Source organism: Fundulus heteroclitus, chromosome 3, assembly GCF_011125445.2.
Source record: "Fundulus heteroclitus isolate FHET01 chromosome 3, MU-UCD_Fhet_4.1, whole genome shotgun sequence".
Lineage (NCBI taxonomy): Eukaryota > Metazoa > Chordata > Actinopteri > Cyprinodontiformes > Fundulidae > Fundulus > Fundulus heteroclitus.
In genome coordinates, this window is record NC_046363.1 from 24231832 (window position 1) to 24258975 (window position 27144).

The 27144-nt window shown below is 38.3% G+C and overlaps 4 protein-coding genes across 4 annotated transcripts in view; 1 reads left to right on the forward strand and 3 right to left on the reverse strand.

The window, feature by feature from the left end:
• Positions 1-1643: 1643 nt before the first annotated feature.
• Positions 1644-5475, reverse strand: LOC105915284 (SPRY domain-containing SOCS box protein 2). The gene is made up of 3 exons (XM_012849340.3): positions 4779-5475; positions 2574-3350; positions 1644-2496 (listed from the first exon to the last, which is right to left on the reverse strand). Exons 2-3 carry the CDS (start codon positions 3316-3318, stop codon positions 2366-2368), a joined length of 876 nt encoding a protein of 291 aa, XP_012704794.2. The 5' UTR covers positions 3319-3350; positions 4779-5475; the 3' UTR covers positions 1644-2365.
• A 3682-nt stretch (positions 5476-9157) lies between these two features.
• LOC105915285 (rano class II histocompatibility antigen, A beta chain) lies at positions 9158-11407 on the reverse strand. Its single transcript, XM_012849343.3, has 6 exons — positions 10917-11407; positions 10511-10777; positions 10105-10386; positions 9590-9700; positions 9390-9415; positions 9158-9316 (listed from the first exon to the last, which is right to left on the reverse strand). The coding sequence occupies exons 1-6, from the start codon at positions 10975-10977 to the stop codon at positions 9281-9283; spliced, it is 783 nt and encodes a 260-aa protein (XP_012704797.2). The 5' UTR covers positions 10978-11407; the 3' UTR covers positions 9158-9280.
• Positions 11408-14871: 3464 nt separating this feature from the next.
• LOC105915258 (H-2 class II histocompatibility antigen, A-U alpha chain) lies at positions 14872-16662 on the reverse strand. The gene is made up of 4 exons (XM_021308852.2): positions 16503-16662; positions 15739-15999; positions 15369-15650; positions 14872-15287 (listed from the first exon to the last, which is right to left on the reverse strand). The coding sequence occupies exons 1-4, from the start codon at positions 16558-16560 to the stop codon at positions 15160-15162; spliced, it is 729 nt and encodes a 242-aa protein (XP_021164527.2). The 5' UTR covers positions 16561-16662; the 3' UTR covers positions 14872-15159.
• A 2933-nt stretch (positions 16663-19595) lies between these two features.
• Positions 19596-27144, forward strand: part of fam171a1 (family with sequence similarity 171 member A1) — a 43447-nt gene continuing 35898 nt past the window's right edge. Inside the window, exon 1 of the mRNA XM_012849344.3 lies at positions 19596-20027. Coding sequence (XP_012704798.2) covers positions 19916-20027 — 112 coding nt within the window. The 5' untranslated portion in view covers positions 19596-19915. The remainder of the gene's footprint in view (positions 20028-27144) is intronic.

Below are 27144 nucleotides of genomic sequence, written 5' to 3' on the forward strand. Positions count from 1 at the left end.
ATGTAGATTTGCATTATTTATATGGCCTATATCATATTTATTGAAGTTTTAGCCAAAAAGCAAGACTGCTTTTTAGTCTAGCTTCAAAGCATACGGGGCATTTTCAAATTTTCAAAAGAATCAGCTGCTGGTCCACAGCTAAAATACTTTGAATGGTTGATCCTGCAATAGATTTTTTCATGCTGAACCGAGATGCTATGCTATACATTTGGAGGTGTATTAAAACTTTGCACTCCTCACTTTCAACTGTCCCCATTTTAATACTTAAGGTGCCTGTGCAGATTCTCAGTCATCCGGGTCATTGCAACAGGAAACAGGCTTAAATCGGAGGCTACCGGGCTTTCGCTCAGTTCTTTCTGAAAACGTTTCGACACCTATCCGGGAGTCTTTGTCGATTCTGGTGGCTCACACAATCTATAGTTGGTGCACTGCTGTTTTTAAAAGACATGGAGGCCCATCCTCCTATGTGCATTCTAAGTCAGATATAAATGGATGACCCACCCGCCCCCGTCCTGTGGTATTACAAGCTATTGCTTGGTGCAAGTGAAGTACCTTGTTACCTGAATCGTGAAGAGATTGCTGATGAAATCTCTTTAGAATGTGTTGGAGGTAAACTTAAGGTAAACTTAAAAGTAGGTGGGTATTGGTTATCCATAGCTGAATATGTATAGACTTTTCAGTGGCTGTCAGCTGTACCAGTATGAAACCACCAGGGCATATTCTCCTTGGCCATAATGGGCTAATGAGGACATAGAGTGATGACAATCTCCACAATTACATGTTTGTGAAGTAAAACGTCAGCACTGTACTTCACAGTTGAGACTGCATTGCCGTTAACCTGTTTAATACAGGTGGAAGTGTGTCTGACAGGGTTTAGCCATGAGCTTGTGTTTCCCTGCTCTAAAATGGGCGGATGGAGCGATAGAAGGTGAATCTCTTCAATGAGTTATTATAGTGAGAAGAGAAGATACTTGTAATGCTTCACAAATTCTTTCACATTTTAGATTATTTAATTAAATTATAAGCATGAGACATGTCGTTTTTGTCATAAAGTATGCTATAGTATTCCTTTGACTCTTTAGTTCGTGACCTTTGAAGATTTTATTCTCTTTGCAAGTTTTTTTCAAAACACAAAATAATACAGAACATATTCAATGAGTAAAATCCGTGCAAAAATATTAGGTGTGACATAAAGGGTTCAGACACAATTCATCAAATACTGTTCAAATATCAATTGCATGATCAAGTTAAAATAAAACAAACAGCAACATATTGAAGTTGTGTGAGTACCAATAAACACGTAAAGTTAAGCCCAAAATGATTCCTATCTTTGGCAAATTTAGGTAGATATGTTTAAATAACAAAAGTTAACAACACATTCCTTCTTAGTGAATGTCTTGTTAACATTTTGGAGTGGCCCAGCTGGAGTCCAGACTTGAGTTGAATAGCAAAGCTGTGGAAGGAGCTACAGATTAAGTGGAAGGACAGAAGGCCTCGCCAGTGGAAACATTCAAAAAGGTGATCAGCAGTTACATGAAAGGCTTTTTTGCTGTAATCCCAATAAAGATATTTTCATTTCTTATTGAGAAAGGGTTTGAATAGGTTTTGATAACTGATACTCCTTAAATTGTTTTATTTTTTGAGAAATGCTTGTCTAATTTACCCACCAGAAACACACTTGCTGGTGGAAAGAAAGTCTTAATCTGCCAGGGGTGTGAAATGTTTTTCACTTAACTGTACCTGGAAATGTAAATTTGATCAGATTCAGAAAACAATAAGGAAAATAAGAAGTTTTCAGTTTCGGTCGTTTCAATATAATGTGATTAACAAAAATATGCTATGAAATAATAACAAAGCACATTATGGCAAACTATTGGACGTTTCTTTTGACTCATATAAAACTTGTATTTTCTGGAGTACTCAAAGACAGCACACTCCAAGTACCATTAAAAGTATTTTTTTTTTCAGTTTTCAGAATATTAAAATCAACTTCAACTATTTAAGAACATCCAGCAGAGCATTGCATGTACAGTCAGAACTAGTGAGGGTGGTTTAATATTTCAGAAACATGTTCATAATTAGAAGATAGCTCTGCAACCTGGAAAAATTATGCGTATCTTTAAAGTTGCTTTAAATGAAACATGCATTCAGACGTTTTACATGTGATTGCAACTGAAAGAGTCCTTATCAGGCTTGTGTGGAGGCCTATTGGGGTAATGCCATTTCCCAAAGTGGGTTACTTAAATATAAAAACTAGCAATAAATAATATAAGAATCAACACTCTTTCACCACAGGAAATTTCATATATTTACAGTGTATTTAAAAGCGAATGCAATCAGGTTTGCATATGAATATGGCAGGGAATTAGAAACAAGAAAGCAGGTAATGGTGGAGTAAAGGTGGCAGAGGCAGTTGATCCACTTGGTTCTGCCTTTGTTGGCCTACGTTTTGAAGAATTGAGAGTCCGCACAGAGCCATCAGAGCAGGAGGATTACCTGCAAACGTAAAGAGAGACAAAAATGTTAGTTTTAAACTCTGCTAATCGATAAAGTCCTGTGTGTGCGACACTTACGCGTGGTCCCGTTCAAGTAACGTAATTCAATCCTTGCTCCACCCCTCACACTGCTTACTGCTGGGAACAGTTCCACCCCAGAAGGAAGGTCCCTGAATGCAACGCCAAGGAAGCTCCCTCCGACAGCAAACCCCAGGGTCCCCGCATCGGCATCCAGGACCAGCTGGACACGTTCAGGGATAAGGAGCGGCGTCTCTGTCTCATGCCTGTGTAGGGAGTTTGGGGATTTTGATCTAAAGGCCTCTGCAGCCTGAGAGCGCAATCTCCTCCTTTCACGCGGATAACACACCAGAGTTTTCCCACCATGCCAGAGCTGATTGGATTTAAGCTCCCATCCCCACGACAGGGAATCTCCACCCACCAGCACTTTATAACCCGAGTCCTGCAGAGGACAGTCCCGCCTCGAAATTCCTATGACGGCGTGACTCCCCCTGTGCTCAGGGCTCCAGGTGACCTCCCACACATGGAGCCCGCTCTCCACACCCACCTCGGCCCTGACCCCGTCGCTGCTGAGCTCGGCAGGTGAGCGAGTGGCTTGCTGCTTGCAGGGAGAGAGCCGGAAGTGAGGAGAGCGGTGGTGCGAGCTCCAGCGCGAGCGTCTGTCCGCCGGGGACACCGCCGGGGAGCTCAGGGTGAGCGCCAGTCTGGACGAGGTGGGGACGGCCAGCGGGAGGAAGACCGCAGAGGACGAGGGGACGCTGTCGGCCGCCCGGCCGCTCAGCCAGGCCGACAGGATGAGGCCCATTAGGGTGAAAGCGACGGCGTGTAAGAGAAGAACTGTGGAGGACACCGAGAGGGAAACAAAATGAATGCTTGACTTAAAAAGAAACCCAAACAAAAACAAAACAGTTCAAGGTTGATATGTTTTGACCATGAGTTAAAATTAGCATGTAGGTCAGCAGCTTGTGATAAAACTCGCAAACAAATGCAGACACAGATAGGCGCCCGTGACAAAAATAAGTCTGTAGAGCCTTGAATGCATTATTTTTATTGCAGAAACAACATTATTTTGGGAGAATGCCGTCTCTGATTTGAATGCATTTTCTTCATCATATTTTGTCAGATTAGGTCTGAGGACTGAGATAGGAGGAGGTGGATTATGTGTCTGAACTATTTCTGTGTGAATATTTGACCATTTTCAATCATTATCCTGCTGATAGACCCAATGATGACCTATTTTCAATTCACCGATAGGATGCTTTGCTTTCATAACGAGGTTAGCACAGAAACAGACCCATGATATCACAAATCTTCTTCTTATTTAACAGGTGGCATGAGGCTCTTTCTTTACATCCTTTGTTAAATTCCCAAAAGAGTTTAGTAAACTGCACTCAACAAGTGCAGTTTCCTAAACTTGTGCTTGTCCAGCACTAAGTTTTTTTTTTATCAGTTTTGTATTGCTTATTTGCATCAGGTCGCCCTCCTTCTGTGTTGAGAAGGTGCAACCTCTCTGCTGCTTATATTAGTGCCCCACCATCTGAGAGGACTTCATGGATTTTGATTGGCTTTCAGGGGGCTTAATGAGGCGCTTGTCCAGTTTGCATTCCGGTAGCTACCTCAACACGACCCTGATCCAATCCAGTGACCAATGGTTACATTATATTTATTTTTATGTCACATATTATTTATATTGTCCCGGTTTTCCCATTATGAATTAGAACCACAAAGAAACTGTAATAAACTTAAAAGTAATATTTGAATTACGCGACAACAAAAAAAATCTCTAGTTACTTGTTGTACCAGCAATTATTTTTCTTAGATGCGATTAAAGGCTGTATTTTCTACAATTCTCTTTTTTGTTTTCTTTACTGCGACAATAGAACAAATCTCACATGGCAAAATATAACTGATGTTTCTCCATTTTTATCTTTGGTACTATCATTTATCCAGTGCTGGAAATACTCTCCTATGGCTACTGCTTTTAGAAATTATATTTATTCTTATGGCACTTGTAAATATTAATCTAAACATTAGCTCCCTATATGCCTAATCAGGATTCAATATTTCAGCGTTTATGTCACTGTGTCTTCCTTCTTGCTGTCTAGACTGGGTCATGAAAAACAGAAATTGGTGATAAATGAAAGTAAACATCATTAGATACTGAGTATAGAGATTCTCTAGAATAAGATGTTTAAATATTCTGGTTCTTCTGTTAGAGGAAAAACAAATAACGCCTTCTAGAGTAAATAAGAAGTGAAATCTCACCAGCTGGTTTGAATCCTACCCTCTGTCTGGACTTGGGAGTGTACAGCAGCGCTCCTCTGCTTTATAGAGATCTCTTATCAAGCACCCTGCAGGTCTTATCGCTGCCCGGTGAGGTACCACCCCCGTCTGACCTGCTTTTTGGTGTTGACCTCCGGGACGGGAACAGCACAGTCCATCACTTGGATGTGACGCCATTTACCAGCCGTGGACGCAAGGACAACGGATCCGTGACGTGTTTGTAAACAGATGAGACGGATGGTGAAAGCGGCGACCTACATCTCCATCAGTGCGTCTGCGTTGATGTCATGATTCAGCCATGCTCGGTTTTTTTTTTTCGCCCTCCTCTAACGCGTTCTGTAATGAATGTAAACGTAAATGGCAAAACACAGGAACAAAATCACACTCGGGCTTTTCACTAACAAGAAGAGGAAAATGAAATAAAACCCGAAGCGGCTCATTATTTTTGGAGCGCGTAGATTAGCCCAAGAGGAGCGAAGGGTCCGTAAGCCCCGCGTAAAGTCTTGCAGGCGAAGGTTTATTTATGCTAAACAAAAACGGACATTAAGCCTTAACTTTTTAATCATTGGAGACAGTTTAAATCAAAGACAAATTTGACAAGACACATCTGTGTAATGTAAAACATTTTGATGCTTTTGTCTGTAATGCAATGTCAGGGGCTTCAGTAATGTTCGTCTTGTGTTTATGCAATTCGTCAAACACGCCTCTAGGGGGAGCTAGATGTGCTTCTATTACATGAATGCAAAGCTCCTGGTGGACAACCTTTTGATGTGCTTCTCTTAGCTGTGATTTTGTTTTTCTTTTATTTCTTGCTTTTTTTTTTTTAGTTTAAAGAAAGTTTGAAAGCAAACGAAAGGATTCTCTGTTTAATTCCTTCATTTAGCAAATAATAACATTTTTGGTCATCCTGACTGACCTAAATCATCAAGTTTAGAAGAAAAGGTTGCATGTTTATATATATATATATATATATATATATATATATATATATATATATATATATATATATATATATATATATATATATATATATATACATATATACATATATATATATATATATATATATATATATATATATGTATATATATATATATATATATATATATATATATATATATATATATATATATATATATATATATCAACCACATATCAGGATCACATTTCTGATGTGATCTCTGCTTTAAATTTTCACTGTTGAGTCCATTCTGTAGCGCTGCAGTGTTTTTGTGCTACCTGTGCGGGTGTTTTCAGGCCACTCCAGCTTCCTCATTTTGTTCCAGGTTTAACATCACACAGATCATATGACTGAGGTAAGCTTTCACAGGTGTGTATTTTTGTTATTTGCCCTGTGTGTGCTTAGCCTTGCCATGTGACAGCTGAGACAGGCTCCAATATTTAATTTCTGGACACTATTAGCACACAGATGGTGATGGTAAATCACCATGCGTTTTGTCTGGACTAACTTCTGGACTAACTCTCTATTGCATACGTAAATTTTTTGAGCAGGGTTCCTATGCAGTCTTGGCAAAGTCTGAAATTTGATATTTACGTTGACTCTTGATAGGTATGAAAAAAATAAAACCAAGGAGAGAAAACTGTTTGGTTTTTCAAATTTCTATCCTTCCATTCTATAAAGGACAAAAATCTAATGCTTAATATATGTATTGGATGTTACATCGATTTTCATTTTAATGACATGCGTGATCCATGATTTGTCACATCCCAGATTGATTTAACATTGTATCCATCAGTATTTGGTATTAATACACAATAAAAATCAGACAACTTGTGGTTCTAAAACTGGGTTTGATAAAATTTCTAAACAAAACAGTAAAACTGCAATTTATTTTTTACATCCCACCACCACCCCCACCACCAAACTGTGCTGTAAAGTTCTGTGATTAGTGTAGCATACTCTGATTGTAATTTATACAGTAAGTCCTTTCAAATCCAAATGTTTTAGATTTTGAAATACAGCTGATCTATTTTAGTCCATATGCAATAGCTGTGAAATTGACCTCTTCCACACTCCAAAAAGCCAAATACAGCATGTTTTTTTTTTAGATATTGAGACCCAATTACTGTTCAGGGAGATAAAGTTTAATATATTGTAATTGGATATTAATCTTGTTACAAAAGTTCAGAAAAAAAGTATAGAAATTTCCATCTGGCAAAGTATAGAATCTCAAACGAAAACTCTGTAGGAACCCTGTTAGAGTAACTATTATAGATATATCTTTAGCCTATACAAAATGAAAGATAATGGGCGTGTGTCTTACCAACCACGCAAAGCAGCAGTTGCTTGACTTGTAACATATTTGCCCCGCACATCCATACACCAATACACAGACTGGTCGGTAAACTGGAGGTCGGTTCCTTGTCCAATGAATCATCGACACATTGTGGGGGAAGCTGGAAACACACTCAATATCTATTTCCACTGATCCACAACCAGCTAAACCTAAAGGTTAGGGATAAATATCCCACGGAAGATGTCAATCACTGAGTTAGATAAATGTTACTAGAAATGAACCGACAGCCAGCACATTCTTTCCTGGATCTGGTTCTGAAAACCTGATCATTATACAGTCAATGTTAGATTTAAATACTCCCAATTCATCCTAGTTAAATTTATTCTAATATAATTATGCCATAAGTCACACAGTCACAGATAAAAAACACTATCAACGCAAACAAAAAATTAGCCAATCAGTAAAAGTTTGATTAATATGAAAAAATATGTAAATAAACAGGCTGTCATGTCTATATATGTCCATATCTACATGTATCATGTTTTTTTTTTGTTTTTTTTTTGCTTATCATTAATGTCTAGATAGATAGCAACATGTTTCAAAGACAAAGTTGCAACAAAACAAGTGTCAAAGGTGGTTGTAATCATTGTATAACCCAAGCACCAGAAACAAACTGGATATCTGAGGGACAAAAAATTTAATAAAAAAAGAATTGCTTCATGTACAGTGTACTGGCACCCACTACCCTAATTATCCATCATATCACTTAGCACAATATTTTTCCCCTTCTGGTAAGTTTGTCTTCTGCTCTACAACTTAACTTTAAATGTAGCTTTTTTCATATTAATTAATCTACTGTGTGTAGGTCTGGTGTCTTTTTTCTGCTTGTTTTTGCCACTGTTACACCTGAACACCCTCATTGTGGGGCAATAAAGGTCATTTTATTCTATTTTAGATGATTTTTGCCCACATGGCAAAACGTTTGGACATCCTCTGTCTAGATGCTTCACTGGTAAATAACCATTAAAATCATTGATTCACCTTTACTAAAACCAACAGGCTCACAAGAAACTCAATAGAGAGTTTAAAGGTGACAAAATGTGTAGTAAAATTGTTTTGATACACATTGTTGAAAATACGCTTTCTTTACTTCTCTACCAATATTGACCATCTTTAACGTCAGAGAAAGTAGTTCACATGTTGTCCTTTGAAAATAAAAAACACTCCAGCGGTGATCTCCAACAATATTATAAATCAGCTTTGCCACAAAGAACCATTCAAATTGAGTTTTCAGATGTCATAATATCTTATGAGAATAAAACCCCATTACCCCAGATTCTTGTTTCAGGTGTGATCATTGTTAGGAGAGTATTCACTGCGTGACACTCCCTTTGTAACTGGAAGGCCATTTTTGCTCCAGTCGGCTTTGATGGAAGGGGGATAGAAATTATTCACTAAGCAGATGAGGCGGTTTTCCACTCCAGGCTCTACCTCTCTGGAGTGGAAGATCATACTTCTCTGGAGGGTCTAAAGAAGGTCAAAAACAAACCAAAAGTTTCATGGGTTCTTTTTCATTTGTCAAAAAAAAAAAAGAAAACAAACGTTGAGATGTAATTACCTTTTTCTTCAGATGGAGATTAATTTCAAGTTGAACTAATTCTATTACAGTTTGACACAGTTGCTAGAGCATCTATAAGAAAACCAAACCTGCTGACAATCTGCTCTGGATCAGGATCGATAAAGCTTGTGTGAACACAGTCTTCTTCCTTGGGAAAAGGTCACTAGTGTTTCGGTTTTCTTTGTTTCACCTCCTGCTGGCAGTGGTCAGAGGGCCCGTTGGCGCCGTTGTATGGCAGCCTTGCCTCTGTAGGGCAGCTGTGGCTACTAACATAACTAACCACCGTCAGGGTGTGAATCTGTGAATGACTGACTGTAGTGTAAAGCACTTTGTTGTCATCTGAGTAGTTAAAGTGCTATACAAGTACATGCCATTTACCAAATCAATGTAAAATAATTTTTCACAATCAAACTCAGACAGGCTCAGTGCGATTTCTTTTATTTATGCAACATATACTTTAATGAGAAACTTAAACAAAGAAAGAAGATGCAAATAGATTTTCTGTATTAAATTTATTTGCATGGTTGCTTTGTAAACTGGTGCAATTTCTTAATTCAGCTTTCCAAACATGCCGGGAAGCAACCAGAATTGTTGTCTTGCCAGCATTTTTACAGTCTGTAAAGGGTTTCTTCAGGACGTACCTCCTAAAGGACAAATGAATAATGTTATCAATCAAGTGTACGCAGAAATACTTTGAATAAAGTGAAGGAAACTCACCTCTGTTGTAGCCACCAACACCAGCTCTGCATTCAAGGAAAACAAAGCAAACAAAACAAAAACAAAAAAACATTAATAAAACTGAAACCGATGTTGCTACATTTCAAAATGTTTTATAGTAATTGATTTAAACATGGTTATAATTTAGATGTTGAAGTCAGCTTGAAAGGGTTTAACGTTTAAAGGAAATATTATCTCACCAACTGATTTCTTCTTGTAGTAGATGAAGCCGGCGATTGAAAACAAAAAGCCCAGCAGCAGCCCCACTGAGCCGACAACAATCTTGCTCCACCTTGGATCAGGCTCCGGCTCTTAAACCAGATTTATCACAACCGCTTATTTAAAATAAAGTACTCAATATTTGTTTCAATCTTTGATTCAATACTCATGCTGTCCACACATCCATCCATTAATCATTTTAAACAAATACAAATCTGAATTCAGAAAAGAAGTTAAACAAGGTATACTAGTCAAAAAACAATAACTTAAATAATCTGTCACATCTGGCATGGCTTGATCCAAAAAGTGATCAATTGGATGTCATAATCTTCTGGATTTTCATATATGTGATCTTTTTTGACTGTAAAATTGAGAAGAAAAAGCTCTGACTAGCTTTCAATCAGCAATAATCACGTACTTGAAGCAGACTTCACTGGGTCTAAAAGTATACCTCTGTCTATATGGACATTTTCTGTCTGTGTGCAGACGTTCTCACCCCAGTGATAAAGCTTGGGCTCCCTGAGGCTGGCGTGCTCCACCATGCAGGTGATCCTCTCTCCAGGTTTGGGCGTGAGCTCCAGGTAGGTGTGCAGCTGGTAGAGCCAGTTCCCGTTGGGCAGCTCGTCGGTGGACGTCACGTCAGATGTGACCTCCTCTCCGTCTCTCAGCCACGTCACCCTGATTTGCTTTGGGTAGAAGTCGTACGCGCTGCAGATGAGCATGTGCGGATGCGTGTTGTACTCTGCCTCAACTGACCTCAGCCAAACATAGGGCTCAACTAGGAAAAAAAATGTGTACAAGACACAAAGACTGAGCAGAATGTCATGTTACGCATTTTTGTTGGATTCATCCAACCAGAAATGACTTTGGTTTCCTCCAGTGCTGTCTTGTGTGTAAATCACCTGGTGTTAGTAGTCCTTTGTATCCCAGCGGTATATTTTTTTTGCAGAGCTTTGTTTTCCATACCTCGTGTTTAATAAACTCTAAATTGTTGTTGAGCATATTGGCGTATGCCTGTGTTGCCTCCGTGTACCCAATCACCTTTCCCACCGTGCTGTTGTATTGTCCCTCCAAAATTTTGTTGAAGTAAACCTGCTCCAAAAACACGACATCATGGCCGTCGTCTGAACTGAACTGGCAACGGTCCAGAACATAAAAATAGAAAGCACCTAAAAATGATGACATATTTTTATTAAAATGGCATATGCTTAATTATAATTAATCTGAACAACACAGAAGCTGCAGAGTGATTTACTGTCATTGGAAGAGCAACAAAAAGAAAGATCGTGTCAGCCTGGAGTCACTTACCTCCTGGTGAAAACGCCAGAAAAAGCTCCAGCAAAAGGAAGCAGCTCTGAGCCTTATCCATGATGTCGGGTTAGCGACGGAGGTCTGACTGAATAGCCCTGACCGACTCCTGCACAGCAACAAAGAGGAAGTAATGCAACAGATTTACAAACATGGTGCTGTATGTACAGGTGGGGGTGTTTGTGCTAATCTGATTCCATTACAGTCATTTCATCTCTTCGTGTCTTTTTATGTACAGAATCAGAGATGTAGTGCAAGAAATAATCAGGTGAGACACATTAATTTATTGCCTGTTGTTAACTGTATTGGGAGAGTCTTGAGTTTGTTTTACAAGGTTAAATCCAGGTTAGCTGTGTGGTACGGGTTAATTGAATTGCATGAAAATGTAGTGAGAAGGATGGAAATTGCATCGGAAAGCAATAAAATACGTCATATTTGTACATATGACTACAAATGCTTTGTCGGTGGTAATCTTTTGGAGAAACCTAAAAAGGCACCTAAGCTCAAAGGTCAGGCAACAATAGATAGATAGATAGATAGATAGATAGATAGATAGATAGATAGATAGATAGATAGATAGATAGATAGATAGATAGATAGATAGATAGATAGATAGATAGATAGATAGATAGATAGATAGATAGATAGATAGATAGATAGATAGATAGATAGATAGATAGATAGATAGATAGCTTTATTTGTCATTTTGTATGCACAAAGTGCGTACAGAACGAAATTTGGTTTGCATACAATGAAATCACTCTAGAAATCACAGTAGATTGCATTAATTTTCAGGATAAAGCTGCAGCAGTGATTTACGATGTGTGAAGTAGAAACAGACCCATGAAAACTCGGGAGGAGTGAAGATAATGCTAAAATGATCTTTTGAATGCACTCCAGGCAGGAATCAACAAGATCCAGAGAACACCAGGACGCACAGAGTCAATGAGCCAATCCAAACTGGGTCAGGAAAATTCCTGAAGACCGGGCTGAACAGGCCATCAGCCTCACCGGCTTGCCCACGTCTGTGACGCCTTATCCGGAAAAGTGGGAGTGGTGCCCCGCAAACTCAAGCCAAGAATGGGAGTAAAGACTGCTTTTTTGATGGCAATATACAAATGCTGCTGTAGGCAGATGACTTCAGACACTAGTAATGAATTCACATTATAAGGACGCAACAGCAAAACCAAAAGAAGAATAGAAAGCAGTAGGCGACTTGCCACACACACTGGTGCCATCTCTTTTATGTTATGATTTTACTTCACAACACATTCATCTGTTGGAAATGGTCTAGTCAAAATCCAGACTTAAATCCAAATAGGAATCTGTGGCAAGAATTGAACATAGATGTTCAAAGACTCTCTTCATCCACTTTGACTGAGTTTAGTCTATCAGGGAGAAAAGTATGAAAAAAACTAATGTGCAATATAAGTGTTTATGACAAAAAATAAAGACAGGACCTTTTGGAATTGATTATAAAGAACGATAACTGGGTTTGGTTTTTAGGTTCATATGTTGGGTTTCAGTGTGTTCTCTGAATGTTTGGTCATGTTCTTGTAGTTTTCCCATGTTTTTGTCTGGTTCAGTTTCTTCAGTTTTTTTTTTTTTTTTTTTTTTTTGCAATGTTTACTTTCCTTCTCTGTGATTTTTAGACATGCTTCCTCAATGCCTCATTTCATACTCCCCCACCAGCCGCAACATATTCAGTTATTGCACTCAGCCATTCATTGTTTGTGATCGCCCTTCACAGTATTTATACTTCTGTTTTTTTTTTCAGTATTCTTTGTCTATTCTATTGCAATTCCCCATGTGGCTTCATTTGTTTCCCATTGTTTCTCCCACCATGGTTGCACCAGTTTGTGTACATTTCTTATTGCCATTGCTCATTCGTTATGGTCCTGCCAGCCTAATGTTACATCACTTCAACCCATGAAAGTAACAAGCTGGAGTCAAACAGTCATACTCTTGATGTTGCTCCTGCAGCCACTTACAACATTTTATTTTTAATATATACTTGGAGAATGTGTTACCAGTGGTCACCCCCCCCCCCCAACACACTCAACAGTAACAGGTGCTTGTGTTGCCCTTTAGATAAATTAACTTCCCACCCCTGCATTAACTCCTAAACCCTTGCAGTAAAATATAAGTCATATTCAGTAAATTAGAATATGCATTTCTAAGAGGCTTGCTTGAAAGAATAAAAGTACCTTTAAGCCGGTATTAAATGTACTTCTCATTAAGCTCCAAATGTATGAAAAATGTTCCTTTATTGGTCTGATGCAATATTTTAATCCTAAATGATATGTTTTTATTAGATGGAGGTGGAAAATAAATATAAATTACCAGAAATAAAGACTTTAAAACATCCTCAGTCTGCCTTAATGTAAATAATATATTTCCCTTAGTCAACTGATTTACTGAAAAAAGTTAACTTTCAAACTAAACAAATATCAAAGTTATTGAATATGACTGTATACCTAAGCCCTCATAGGTTTTATATATAAAAAACTGAAGCTGTGTAAAAAGTTTTGTTTTAAATCAGTTTATTATTATAAAACTGTAATTTATACAGGTAGTCTCATTCAGGCACTTGTTGTCATTTACAAAGGAGTCCTTTTCCATACAGAAAATCAACACAAGACTATGGGGTGCCGTGTGTAAAGTTACACCCTCCAAAATTTACAGCAATATTTTAGATTATTTAGTGTGTCATAAGAGAAAAAAATGGGGGTTAATTTTTCCAAGTCTTATTTTCACCACGTCATTCGTACATTTATAAATGTCACAGTTCCAAACTAAATGTTTAATTGGCCAATTAACTATTTCCAAACAAAATATTTAGTTCCCAGCCTTAATATTAAATTTCCTAACTAAATATTTAATTTGCAAACTAAATATTTAGCTCAAAATTAAATCTTTAGTTTGCACATTAAATGTTTATTTTCTAAATTAAATATTTAGATAGGAAATTAAATATTTAAGCTGTAAACTAAATATTTTATTTGCACACTAAACATTTCGGTTGGACCGAAATATTTAGTCTGGAGCTAAATATTTAGCTAGCCATCTTGCTGCTAACTAAATATTTAACTTGGTTCAAAATGTTTCAGTAATTTGCAAATTTACTTGCTGATAAGCTGAAGTGGACTACACAAATAAAAACTGGGTAGTTAAACCGAGTATGGCATAAATATGGGGCTCTGTGAGTCCAATCATTACAGCTTCATGATAAGCTGAATCTAATAAATGAAGATAATTGTGTGAGGAATTCATATGCATGATGTCACCATCGTCAAAAAGAGGCAAAATATGATTCTAAAACCATTAAGACCAGCAAATCATGACGTATTTTTGGAAACAAAGTCTAATATTAACCTCAACTTCTTCAAAAGATTATTAATGTGAGCATTAAAACTTAGATTTTCATCAAATATTATAAGCACATATTGGTAGGAAAAGGGTAGAGTGCCTTCTCTGGGTCAGGGAGGATGTCCTGCCCCAAATGGAGGAGATTAAGTATCTCAGGGTCTTGTTCAGGAATTATGGAAAATGGAGCAAGAGATCGATAGGCGAATTGGAGCTGTATCTGCCATGAACCGGAAGCTGTACCGGTCTGCCGTGGTGAAGAGAGAGCTGAGTCAAAAGGCGAAGCTCTCGATTTACCGGTCGATCTACCTTCCCACCTTCAATTATGTCAATAAGCTTTGGGTCGTGACCGAAAGAACCAGATTGAGGATACAAGCGGCCGAAATGAGGTTTCTCCGTAGGGTATCTGGGCTCTCCCTCAGAGATAGGGTGAGGGCTCAGTCATCCGGAGGACATTTAGAGTTGAGCCACTACTCCTCCACATCGAGAGGAGCCAGTTGAGGTGGCTTGGGTATCTGGTTAGGATGCTTCCTGGACGCCTCCCTGGTGAGGGTGCGTACCACTGGGGGGAGACCCAGAGGAAGACCCAGGACACTCTGGAGGGACTATGTTTCTCGGCTAGCCAGGGAATGCCTTGGGACACCCCCCAAAAGAGGCTGGCCCAGGTAACTGGGGAGAGGGATGTCTGGGCCTCCCTTCTAAAGCTGCAACCACCGTGACCCAGTCCTGGATAAGCAGAAGAAAAGAAGAAGAAGAAAATATTTGTAGGAAGTCACAAGCTCAATTGAGGAACCTTCTGGGGACACAATTGAAGGTAAACGTAAATGTGATGCTGTACTAAATTGACAATATTTACTATAAATGAAAAACAAGGACATTAGTTGACATGTTGACTCTTGACAACGAAAAACACTCCAGTTGCGATTCCCAAAAAGCCCACGGCGAGACCAGCTCCACAGTAAATATCAGGCCCAAGACTTTGATCATTTTTGATGATTTCTGCCTCTGTAGAGAAAGCAACAAGGGCATGAATTCTCTCACTGAAATCATTATCTCTCAATTTGTCAGAATAATGCATTAAAATACCCCAGATTCTTGTCTGAGGCGTCTCCAGGGCTTCATGCTCCACGGTGCAGGAGTAAATGTCCCCGTCACTCGGTGTGAATGGCAGTGCTGAGAACAGGCGGAAGGTTTGATCGTTGTTCGCATGATATCGACTAACTGAGACCCCCTCTGAGACTGGACGACCATTTCTGGTCCAACTGACTTTGATTAAAGGGGGATAGAAATGATTCACAAAGCAGACGAGGCTGTTTTCTACTCCAGGTTCTAGCTCTCTGGAGGGGAAGATCATGCTCTCTGGAGGGTCTAGAAAAGGGCAAAAGACAAACCAAAAGTTTCATCAGCGCTTTATCAATATTATCAAAATGGAGAACTAGTGTTGATGTTTGTTTACCTTCTATTGGTGGAGATTTATAATTATATTTAAAGACGTTTATTAGGGCTGAACACCATTTCTTGTTCTCCTGGGCATCATGAAGGATACTCAAACCTGTCAAAACCTGCCCGGGATCAGGATCGATGAAGGAGGGCACAGTGAATACTATCTCCTCTTTCTGGTAGTCAATGTGTAACATTTCCTCCCCATCAAACTCAAATTGTACCGCAGTGGTGCCGTTCTCAAAGCATCCCAGAAAATAAGTTATTTCATGGGGAACTGAAAAGCAATACAGTGGACATAAACACGTCATAGTTATATATGAAACAACACACTGCACACACAAAAAAAAAACAAACTCAAAATTAGTGAGATTTTCTTGATATGGGTGTAAGTGTCATTGATTTGAGCATGTTTAATGATCTGCAAATTGAATAAGATTGTTGCACTTAAAAAGACCTCAACTCTATCATCTTATTTCAAGTGCTGCATATCTAATTATCTTATTCCATGGGTCAAAATACTCCTTCTGTTGGCAGATGAACTTATATGCCTCCTCAAATCAAGGACAAATACACTCATTTCAAGAAAAAAATTACAAAAGTTACTTTTATTTCCCTTTTTGCAGTGCAAACGTGCTTTCTATTTCAAAATGTAATTTTGTAACTCTTTGCATACACTAATGCGTATCTCATGAATGTAATAACACTCAAGAAAAATTACATTTAATAATAAGCTTTTGTTTAAAGTTAAAAGAAGACTTTAATCAAGGTGAATCTTACTGTGAGAGACGACATGGACGGTGTGCAGAAAGAAGATAATGACAGTAGAGCGCTTCATGTCTGAGCGACAGCCAGTCACCGCAACTGCCTAAATCTCTCTGCAGGTGTGGCCAATGGTGGAGTTTGCTGCTGAACATGTGACCGCCCTAGTGAGAAAAAAAAAAAACAACAGTGTCAAAGGGAAAACAGAGGAGCATTTTGCAAAATATGACTAAAGTATTAATAATCAAGCTTAAACTGACCATGCAGAATGATTCAATCACATGTAAAATAATTAAAAAAAAGCAATTGCTGATCTAAAATAGATGATTAGGATGTCGAAGTATCCAGTATCATCTACTTTGACTTACATTGTCAGGAGGAAGTTAAACACAAAACAGCTGCAACACATCCTTTTTATGAAAAAGCTAAAACAAAGTCAACAAGACAAACATTTCTTTGTCATATCAGAGGTATTATTATATAAATAATCCACACCAAATGTATGTTACATCTGTAAGTGTGCTTGCCTCTGCCAGTTAAAGTCAAAAACACTTCAGAATATTTTGTTAGAAGTGCCTCATTCAGATGAGTGGACCATTTTGACCTAAATTGTTTGGCCTGGTCACTAATAAAAACACGTTAAACAGAAGCTGCTAATTTTTGTGGTAAATGGCACTAAATGATAAGGCAACGCCGACAGGTGAGCAAGCAACACACCTCAGAACCACCTGTTTTTTTTTTTTTTCTTCACTGTAGCTACTGTGACAACATCATGGGGGGCAGATCAGCTGAACTGCTGCTCTCAACAGCTTCATGCACTGCAAAACGGAACTAAAAATAAGTAAAATGTTCTTAAAATTAGTGTATTTGTCCTTGATTTGAGCAGATAAATAAGCTGATTTTCCAATGGAGTTAGATTTTTGCACTTAAAATAGGAACAATTCATCTCCATAATCTTATTTCAAATGCAGCCTATCTAATTATCTTATTTTAGGGGTGAAAATACTCATTCCATTGGCAGATAATCTTATTTACCTGCTTAAATCAAGGACAAATACACTAACTTTAAGAACATTTTACTTATTTTTAGATCCGTTTTTGTAGTGTGTTACAGACGACACAGCCGGCCCTGTCTCTCAGAGTTTAACCCTGTTTCTCTCCCAGAGATAGCTATTGTCTGAGATGTATCTGTAACTAACATATGCACTCTCCTTCATCGTCTTGAACAGATAACTGAATCAGAACCTGTCTGCTTAACTGTTTATTTTCTAGACACGCGTCTGCCGTTATCTTGTCTAACAGAAAGTGTTCCTGGATCAGGGCTAATGTGCTCTTTAAGTGTGTGTGTCTCTGTTTTGCTTCGTTCTGGTTCTGCTTGAGTTTCTTCCCGTTAAAGGGGAGTTTTCCTCTCCACTGTCGCAACATGCATGCTCGGTATGAGGGATTGCTGCAAAGTCAACGACGACAGCTGTCCTCTGTGGGCGCACACTCTTTCAGGAGGAGTGAATGCTCCAAGTGAATGACTTGATACAATCTGCTGGGTTTCCTTAGATCAAAAACTTTTTAACCCATATGTCTGTATGATTTCATTGAATTAGCTTCGGTTGAAGAGTAAAGATGGAGGGCCAATGAAAACACACACAATAAAGGCAAGGTAAATTTATTTATATAACACTTTTCAGTAACAAGACGATTCAAAGTCCTGTACATGAACAGAAAAAACATTACAGAAGGAAATATTACATTGGAAAAGAAAAACATTACAGTAACAAAGGAATAAGCTAAGTAAATCTTTGCACACATTAACAAACATACAGAAAGCATACAATCACAGTACTTAATTGTTTCTATTCATAAGAAATAAACTGGGTAAATCCTTGGGTGTTTCTGATCTAATGTAATTTTGTCCAATTTTTCTAAAGCTACAACTAGAATAACCTCTTTTGTTTCACTGGAACAAGCTTCATCCCTAACAACTTACAGCTTAAATATTTCTATTCATATATTACCAAGAGAAAAAAAAACATTACATTAAGCTAAGTAAATCTTTGATGAGAGTTCTTCAGTTTCATAGGAACAAGTTTCATCACTAAAAAGTCAAAGCTTAATTGTTTCTATTCACGCATTAACAAAACCCTCAAAGCTACAACTTAAGGTCTCTGATCTGACCTTTCTGAAAGATGAGAGAGAAACCTTTCAGCTGCTCTTTAAGTCAGAGGTCGCCTCAACAACTCATCATAACTTGCACACAGACCTGGCAGAGTTTTTACGCCGGATACCCTTCCCGACGCAACCGGGATTTGAGCCCCAATCCCAGAGATGGGTAGTAACTAGTTACATTTACTCAGTTACATTTACTTGAGTAAGTAGTTTTACTGCACTCTACTATTTACTTTTACTTGAATCATACCATGACTCAAGTATCACTACTAACATTTCTAGCTACTCTACCTACTGCGAGTAACTTTATGAATAACCTGTTTTAACCAAAAATGCACCATAGAGACAAAAACCTAGAGTTTATGTTAAAGTGAGACGTCTTTTTTGTACACAAGATTTGTTATTTTAATATTACTTCTATCTGCTGCGCTCATTCAGCCATTGGGAGGTCAAATAAGGGAAGTACTTTGCACTGTTCTAACATACTGTAAATAGACTAACTGCTGTAAGTATTGGTTTCAGGTTTAATGTTGTGAAATTATTTAGAAAAGTGTTTATGTATTTTGCAATTATGGTATTCTTTATATATGTTTCATTTTAGTCTTTAAAATGCTAGAATTCGCACATAACCTTATATTTTAGTCTGCCTGATTACATCTTTTTAAAATATTAAATGATCAATTGTTATGATTAGTTTCTCAGTATTTGAGTATCCTTCTTGCTGAATACTTTTCTACTCTTACTGGAGTAATTTCTCGGCTGACATCTTTTTACTTTTACTTGAGAAAAAATATGTTGAAGTAGTGCTACTTGAGTACAATTTTTTTGGCTACACTACCCACCTCTGCCTAATCCTATGAATTAAAGAATGATTTATCCCGCTACACCGCGTCCGAATTAAAAACACTTGCACGTTGTTGCCAGTAGGTGGCGGTAGACCTCCACAGACAGTAGCGGTGCTGCGTGTGGAGCAAGCCGCCTGTTGGTGCCGTTCTGGGGCATGAGATTCAGAGAAATGGGGCCGTCTTCCTCCCTGACCCTGGCCCGTCGATAGAAAAAAAAAATAGGGCTGGGGATGCACGACGGGGCAGATGAAACACAGCTCTCCAGGCATAAAATCAGGACTGCTGATGCCGCAGAAACATGGAGTGTCGCATTCTTTGCGGAATAATCGCAGTTGTTGACCCACAGTGAGTTTTTTTTTTTTTTAAAGTCCACGGTTGGTTTCCACTTTGCTTCTTGAGCCGTTTGCTTTGATACAAACATCTGCAATGATGTGGGCTGTGGACGGGAGTCGGACCGCTGCCACGGTGCTCTGCCTTTTGGGATTTGTTATCTCCAGAGCTGCAACTAAAACCTCAGCAGAGGACACGGCGACGCAAGGTAAAATAAATAAATAAAATAAACAAAGTTAATTAAATGTTTTTCTTGTTTCTGCGGTCATAAATGGAGGCTAGCTGTCCGCCGTAGAGGCTAACGGAGCCGCTAGTCAGCGCGGATGCTGAGGGGGATCAGACTAAGCTAACGTTAGCATGTTAGCTGGAAACCCACTAAAACAAGAAGTTTACTGTTTTTAAAGTGGCGACGATACACTATTTAAGTCCGCAAAAATTTAAGTCCACAACTTAGCCTCTTTATTGCACAATAACCTACATGAATATATATTTGGAAGACGGAAAACTTAAGCATGACTGCTGTTGTGATTTTTTTTCTCTCTCTCTTTAACTTAGCCTTGTTTTTCTTAACTAAACAGCCTTAACTCTTCTTGTTTGAATGCACTTTTATTTTAAGGGTTTTAAAATGAATATTTCATTGTTTAAAGTGTGAGCAAGTATGACGAATGTCTTCAAAACGGTCTCCTTTAATTTGTTTTTCGTACTGAAGTGTAATCTTTGTGTTTTAATATTTAAGTTATGTAAACAATAATAAAACAAAAATAAAAGAACCAAATGCGACATCAGTAGTAACTTCTATATACTCAGATGGCCTTATTTCTATTATTATTTTATTTAATTGGAGTTTGTTTTTGTTTATTAAGGTGCTGTTTTTGCATGTAAAGGTTCAAACAGATTAGAAATAATATTTAAGGATTTCTATTGATCTGTACAACTGCCACGTAATCGGTTATTTGCCCTTTTTTTAATTAAATGTTCTTTTCGTTTTATATATGTGGATGTAGCAGAATGAGATGATTTTTGTTGAGTGATGTGTTAAATATTAAATACTAAATAATAAATGCTACCAATAGAATGATGAAAATGTTATTTTAATATGTTATTAATGCTTTCTTACATAATAAACATTCAGTATTTTTTTTTTTTTTATGTGAGATTCAGTTTAGTTGTATTATCCTTGGCCAGAACAAATCTTATTTCAGGATTCTTCTATCTAATTTTTTCAAAACATATTTCGGTAAATTTTTTAATTGTCAAAATTCATAAAAAAACGAAACTATCATATCTCAGAGAGGAGATTGAAGATAAAACAAAACAAAAAAACCCTGTAAATATTCATAACATGACGACCTAAACAAACTGATGTAGCAAAGCGTCGTTTTAGACTCTGGACACTTGTGATTCTTCTCTTTTACAAATACCTCGTATCTCGACTGTAAGCTCTACTGGTTTTGCATCCGGGTGTTCAGGGATGCACCGATCCGATACCCGGATCGGATATTGACTCCAATATTTACTAATTAGCAGGATATAATATCGGGTGAATGACTCAGATCCAGTCACTTTTTATTTATTTATTTAATAATTAAAAAAAATTTTTTAACATCATACAGCGCAATACAGTTACAGGATCTAGTCACTCCATTCCTCGGTTTGCACCATCACGCAGAGCAGCTAGCGATGAGCAAACGTAGCAAACACAGAGTTGGCTCCTGCTATTTGGAAACATTTCAGACTTTATTTCTACTGCAACATGCAATGTCTGCAGTGTGAAAATTGCGAGGGGTGACGATAAAGTTGGTAAATTCAACACCACATACTTAAATAAGCACCTCCAAAAGCACCACGCTAAAGAGTAGCTGATCTTTTTTTTTTTTTTTAAACCATGTTCATGTCAAACCTGATGCCTTTGATCACACGGTAAGGTATGCGGTTCATTCATTTAAGAGCAGTATCAGACGGCCCAGGTGTCGGTATCAGATTGAATCAGGAAATAAAAATCTGGATCGGTGCATCTTTACTGACGTTTATATTTTGCGATATGTTCAATGCTGATAAAGGCGCTGAAGGATGCTGGGTAACTTTGAACAAGCTCCCCTTATAGTTGTTAAGCTCCTGAGTGTGGATGCTAGCAGCTTATGAATAATATCCCTTCATTGTAGCAGTTGCACCTACTTCTAATTCACTTTATTCAGCAGTAATTTGCTGAGAATGTGATAACCGAAAGAGAAAAAAAAAAAAAAGATTGTGAAATGCACTGAAGTGGAGAGGGAAGTACTTCAACTTTGCAGATAGCGGCAGCTAAAAGCGTCTCGAAAGTGGATGTGTAAAGTGAACATAACCCTGTCCTGCCTGGCGGGTTTGTACAGTAAACAGATCTGTTATGGTGTCCTTTCACCCCACGAAGCAAAACCTGATTTAAAGCAGCTATAAATCCCAGCTGCCACGTGTTTGCATCTCATTCAGCCGCTAACTTCAAAGCTTTCACTGTCATACTGGCTTCCAACATGGAGCCCCATCTGTTTTCCCCATCGCCGTTATTCATCACGACCGGCGCACACACACGCGCCGCTCTCGTCTGTGCTCACTTGCGCTGGCGGCTGGCCTACATTTGGGCCCGTCTCTGCGCTTGTTTTTGCAGAGGGAGTAGACATGTAAACATACAGTTAGTTTCACTTTTAGATAAGCCACGAGTTTGAGGAAAAATAAAGGAAACTTTGGACTCGGGGTTTTATTCAGGATGCAGTTCAGCAGCTATCAGAACGTAATATTTTGACACGTTCCGAGATTGTAAACTCTCAAGGTCGGGGCTCTCCGTTGGAACTTCCCCGGGTGTTCGCTTTGCCTCGGATTGACCTTTTTGCCGACTCGAAAGAGGGCGAGCTCAGGTCGATGCCGAGGTTTCATACCGGTGTATCCTGCAAGCAGCACAAACGGGTGGGACGAGTGGAGCCAGGCAGACGATTCCTCCCGCAGATATAGATCTCGTTCACATTACTGCTGCCCAGAGGAGGCGTCCTCCCGACGGTGAAACGTTTTCTTCTGAAGCAGACAAATCCAATCACGTCGTCGCTGGGAAGACCTGGTTTTAAATGGCTGGATGCCGGCGTGAAGGCTGACATCTGCCTGGTTTCAGGACGATGCATCACACCATTAAGAGCGAGCGCTGCATTTAGCGATTAGGTCGGTGACCTTTTAGCCTTAGAGGAGAGCCTGACTGTGTTTTGACGGCAGCATTAGGGGAGCTGAAGAGTCCATTTGCCTCTTCAGTCTGATGACGTAATCCAATTACTGCCTCCCCCCGTTGAGTTAACGAGACTGACATTACCTTTAGATCCAGAGGAAGGTAAAAATAGCAGTCTGGGCCCGGCACTTGCTGATGGCTTGTTTCTTTACCTGCAGTGGTTGCCTTAGGTAAACCAGGAATTTCTGTGTTTTTTTTTTTCGTCGCCAATTGGGACCTAGGGCTGGGCGATAAATCGATTTAATTGATTGATTCGAATTTACAATTCTTTAAGATTTCATTTTTGGAAAATCTGGATTTTATTTTGCCAATACACTCATTGGGTTTCCATGAAGAGAACAGCATGTGATGCTGAATATATGTTTAGGCAAATGTATTGTCAAAATATTGTTAAGTAGAAACTTTTTTTTACCATAATACGAGGTACTTCATTTACTTATTTACTTTTTTCTTTTACTTAGTTTGAAGTTCACAAGTGCAGTGAAGCCTGTTCTTAGCTCAATGTGTAATACCACTAGCAGCAAATGTTTTGTTATATTTTCATTGTTTATAATGGCATGGCTGCCATCTTGTTTTACAAGCATGTTTCACAGCTTGTTTTTAGTTGCACTTTGAATCCAGGTCAACTCCCTGAGGAAATGCTTGACATAAAAGCAAGGTTTTAAAATAATTTCTTTAATTTCTTTTTATGAAACAAAAAGGAGGAAAAAATCGATTAATCGGATTTGGTATGATAAAATCGGAGATTTATTTTTTAATCCATATCGCCCAGCCCTACTGGGACCCGTGCTGGCACATAAGAAGCTGTCCTGCTATAAGATAAGATAAGATAAGCTTTATTGATCTCACATTGGAGAAATTCACATGTCACATCGGCTCAATAATCAGTAATCATAGGAAGAAGGTGTCAAGTAGGACGAGGTGCATCATATATATATACAGTGTGTCCTCGTTATACCATGGATCAAGAAGAAGTAGGTAGGGAAAAGGAAAAAAAAAGAAAAATACAAAAAGAAATAAGGCAGAGGATGTCTTATGTGCATTCATGGTGGCTTATACGTGTGTGTATTGACATATATTCGGGTGTAGTAGCAGCAGAAGTCACTTCTTTCAGGATTATTGCACAGTGTATTAAATAGAATTGCACATTAGTTATTGCATGTTGGTTATTACAGTTACAGTTATATATATATTCTGTCTATTTTTTTTTTTTTCCATGACATCTGCTGTTGGTTACTTTGCAAGATCAATTTTAAACAACAACAGCAAACCTGGCCCAGTTATTTAAGAGAAACCAATCAGGAGAAGAGCAAAACAGCTTTTTGGGGAGGGGGATTTTGATTAAAAACAGAGAAGCTGGAACTAAATTGGATTTAAAGGACTGAACAACTATGGTGTTTATCAGTCCTATAAATATTCAGTTTTTTTCCCTTTTCAAAACATAGTCTGTTGCTTGTAAATGTTAAAGGACAAGCTTTATGATTCTACAACAAAGTGAGCAATAAACAGATGGAAAAGGGACAGAAAGAATCGCAGCGCCTGGTAGAAGCGAGTTGGACCTTTTTATCTAATGAAACGTAAGGCTCAGAAGATCTCATCTTTTAATTCCTATAGAAGCAGGAACTTATACTTCTTATACTTATTCTCACATATTGGCTGAGATTTGTTTAATAAATAACCCAGTGTATGCTTTTTTGTGGTTATGTTTTCCTAATAGTAATAATAATTTATAATAATAATAATAAAAGATAATTTTTTGGTCATAATGATGGCAAAAGCTTGGAAAGGCTGTGCATTTTCTGGATCAGGGCTCTCAACAGCAGGCACCCAGAAACTTAGGCATGTCCTTTAGGGCGGCACGACATTAGAAGATCTCGCAGCGATCAGCTGCTGCAATATATACCTGTTTTTTCTTTTTTTTCTTATCTGTGCTCCTATCATTCTGTGACCATTAGCATGTCCGATGTGAGCGTCTGCTGCTGTGAGAGCATGTCCAACTGGGTGAATATTACTTCAGCATGCCAAATTCAAGTTCCTAGCACAGGGAATATATTAGCCGACGCTTATTGTTCTGCAAACTGTCTTTTTGCGATATGAATAATTGCACGCACTGTCCCTACTGTCTTTGCTTCAGCTCACCTGAATCAAATAGCTAGGCTATTAGCAGGCCTGTTTAGAATTTGATGACGTGCTGAAGAGGTAATTTAGTGGTTTGATTGGACCAGGTATGCATGTTAAAGTCCCCAGTGATGTCTTGGGAATTAAAAAACATAAATAAAGAAGTGAACTTAATTTAGATTAAATAAACACCTAATTCCATCATTCCATAAAGATCAGCCATTCTAGTTTTGGTGTGAAAATAGACAGTGTCCTCCACATTTCTTTGCGCCCCTGGTAAATATGTGATATGTAAAACGTTTGATTGCAACTCGTATCATTAAAAAGAGAGGGAGAGAAAAAGCCTAACAACTTTAATTTTCCCCTTTTAAAAAACCTTTTGTTTATTGATCTGATTGTATTCATGACAAACTATGAGACATTTTGTGGTATTTCTTGTTGCCGTTTCCTGATTGATGAAGATCCACACTCATCTGCCTTACCCAGATACCATGTTATCAAGTCTTTCCAATTTAAGAGAACGATTTAAGCTCCATCCGAATACCTTTAATAATAAATAAAGCTCCTAGCTCCTGTCCCTATAGCTCCTCTTCCTTGACCTTTCATGGGATCAACAGTAAGAACTCTCTCATGGGGAGGAAAGGAGCTTCAGACTGCTGTGCTGATTTCAGACAGCCTTTAACTCCGACGTCATTATGTGACGGAAACACATTTGGATCATGAGAGTCAAGTCCGGGCCTACATCCTTCCGAAAATTAACTAAAAAGTGCACTCTCTCTCTTCTCTACGGCCATTTTTATTAAGTTCTGTGATGTGGGCTGTGCTTATACGTCATGTCTTGCAAAGGACCTTATAGCTTATTAGCGGCGGTAAGGGTGTTTGCGACGTTCCTAGGCTAAATTAGCTGTGGGAGGAGGCAGACAAGTAAGGAAGTAGAAAAAGGAGCCTGTAAGCTACCCATTCTGGCTAGTTTTGCCTAGGAACCCCGCAACGTCCCTTACCGACGCTGAGAAATTTATTGCCACCTTGGCCGCAAATGTGTAAAAAGCAAAAGGCATCTTTAATGTAAAATTGAGCGTTTCATGAATGCCCAACTTTTAGTGTTGAATTCTTCTGTTTAGCCAGGAAACTTGGTTTTTCAAAGTCACAGCTAGCACCATCAGTGGCCCAGGGTTTCCACTACATGTAATCAATGTAATCACCGCCACTGAAAAATAAAAGCTGCCTTCCCCCCCCCAAAAAAAAAAAAAAAATCCTAGAGGGAAACCTGTACTCAACTGAGAATACGTAGTTAAGCCCAAAATCATTGAGCTGAAAAAATAAACTCTGCCGGGGGGAAAAAACCTGAATCTGAAAAGTAGTTTTTAACATTTTTTTTTTTATTTTTTTTTTAATTCAGTTTCACATCTTTTTTTTTTCAGTTTTAGTTTTCAAATATTTTTGAGGGAGGTTCAAAAGAAATTTTCAGGTTGAATTTTTTATTTTATTTTTTTTTCCTTTTGAACAAACTTTATGACCCCAATTTAGCTCCATAGCCCCCCCCACTGATACTGAAAGACATTGAACCTTCTTCCCTCAGTAATGGCGCCCACAGCGAAGATTGTTCTCCGTGTGGCCTGGTGGCCCTTAGGTTTGCTGCGTTCACTGATCAGATCTTTGAGTTTCCGTCTGGCTGGTTAAACCCTGAAAACAGTCAGATTCTGGTCATCTCGTCAATGAATAACGAGAAAATTAGTCGGCCAACATGCAAGATTAGTAGATCAATACTTTTTTTTATAGAAAAATTTAGTTTATTATAAATCAATGATAAAATACAATACATGTAAAGGGCTATAAATAACTTGTATTAAGAAATCAGATAAGAGCTTTTATTTAACGCATCAGTGTTGGGATGTTAAAACCTCCCGTTGATCCCTAGTGGTGAGATACCCTCTTATTATACTGTACTGGTGAATCCTAGTGT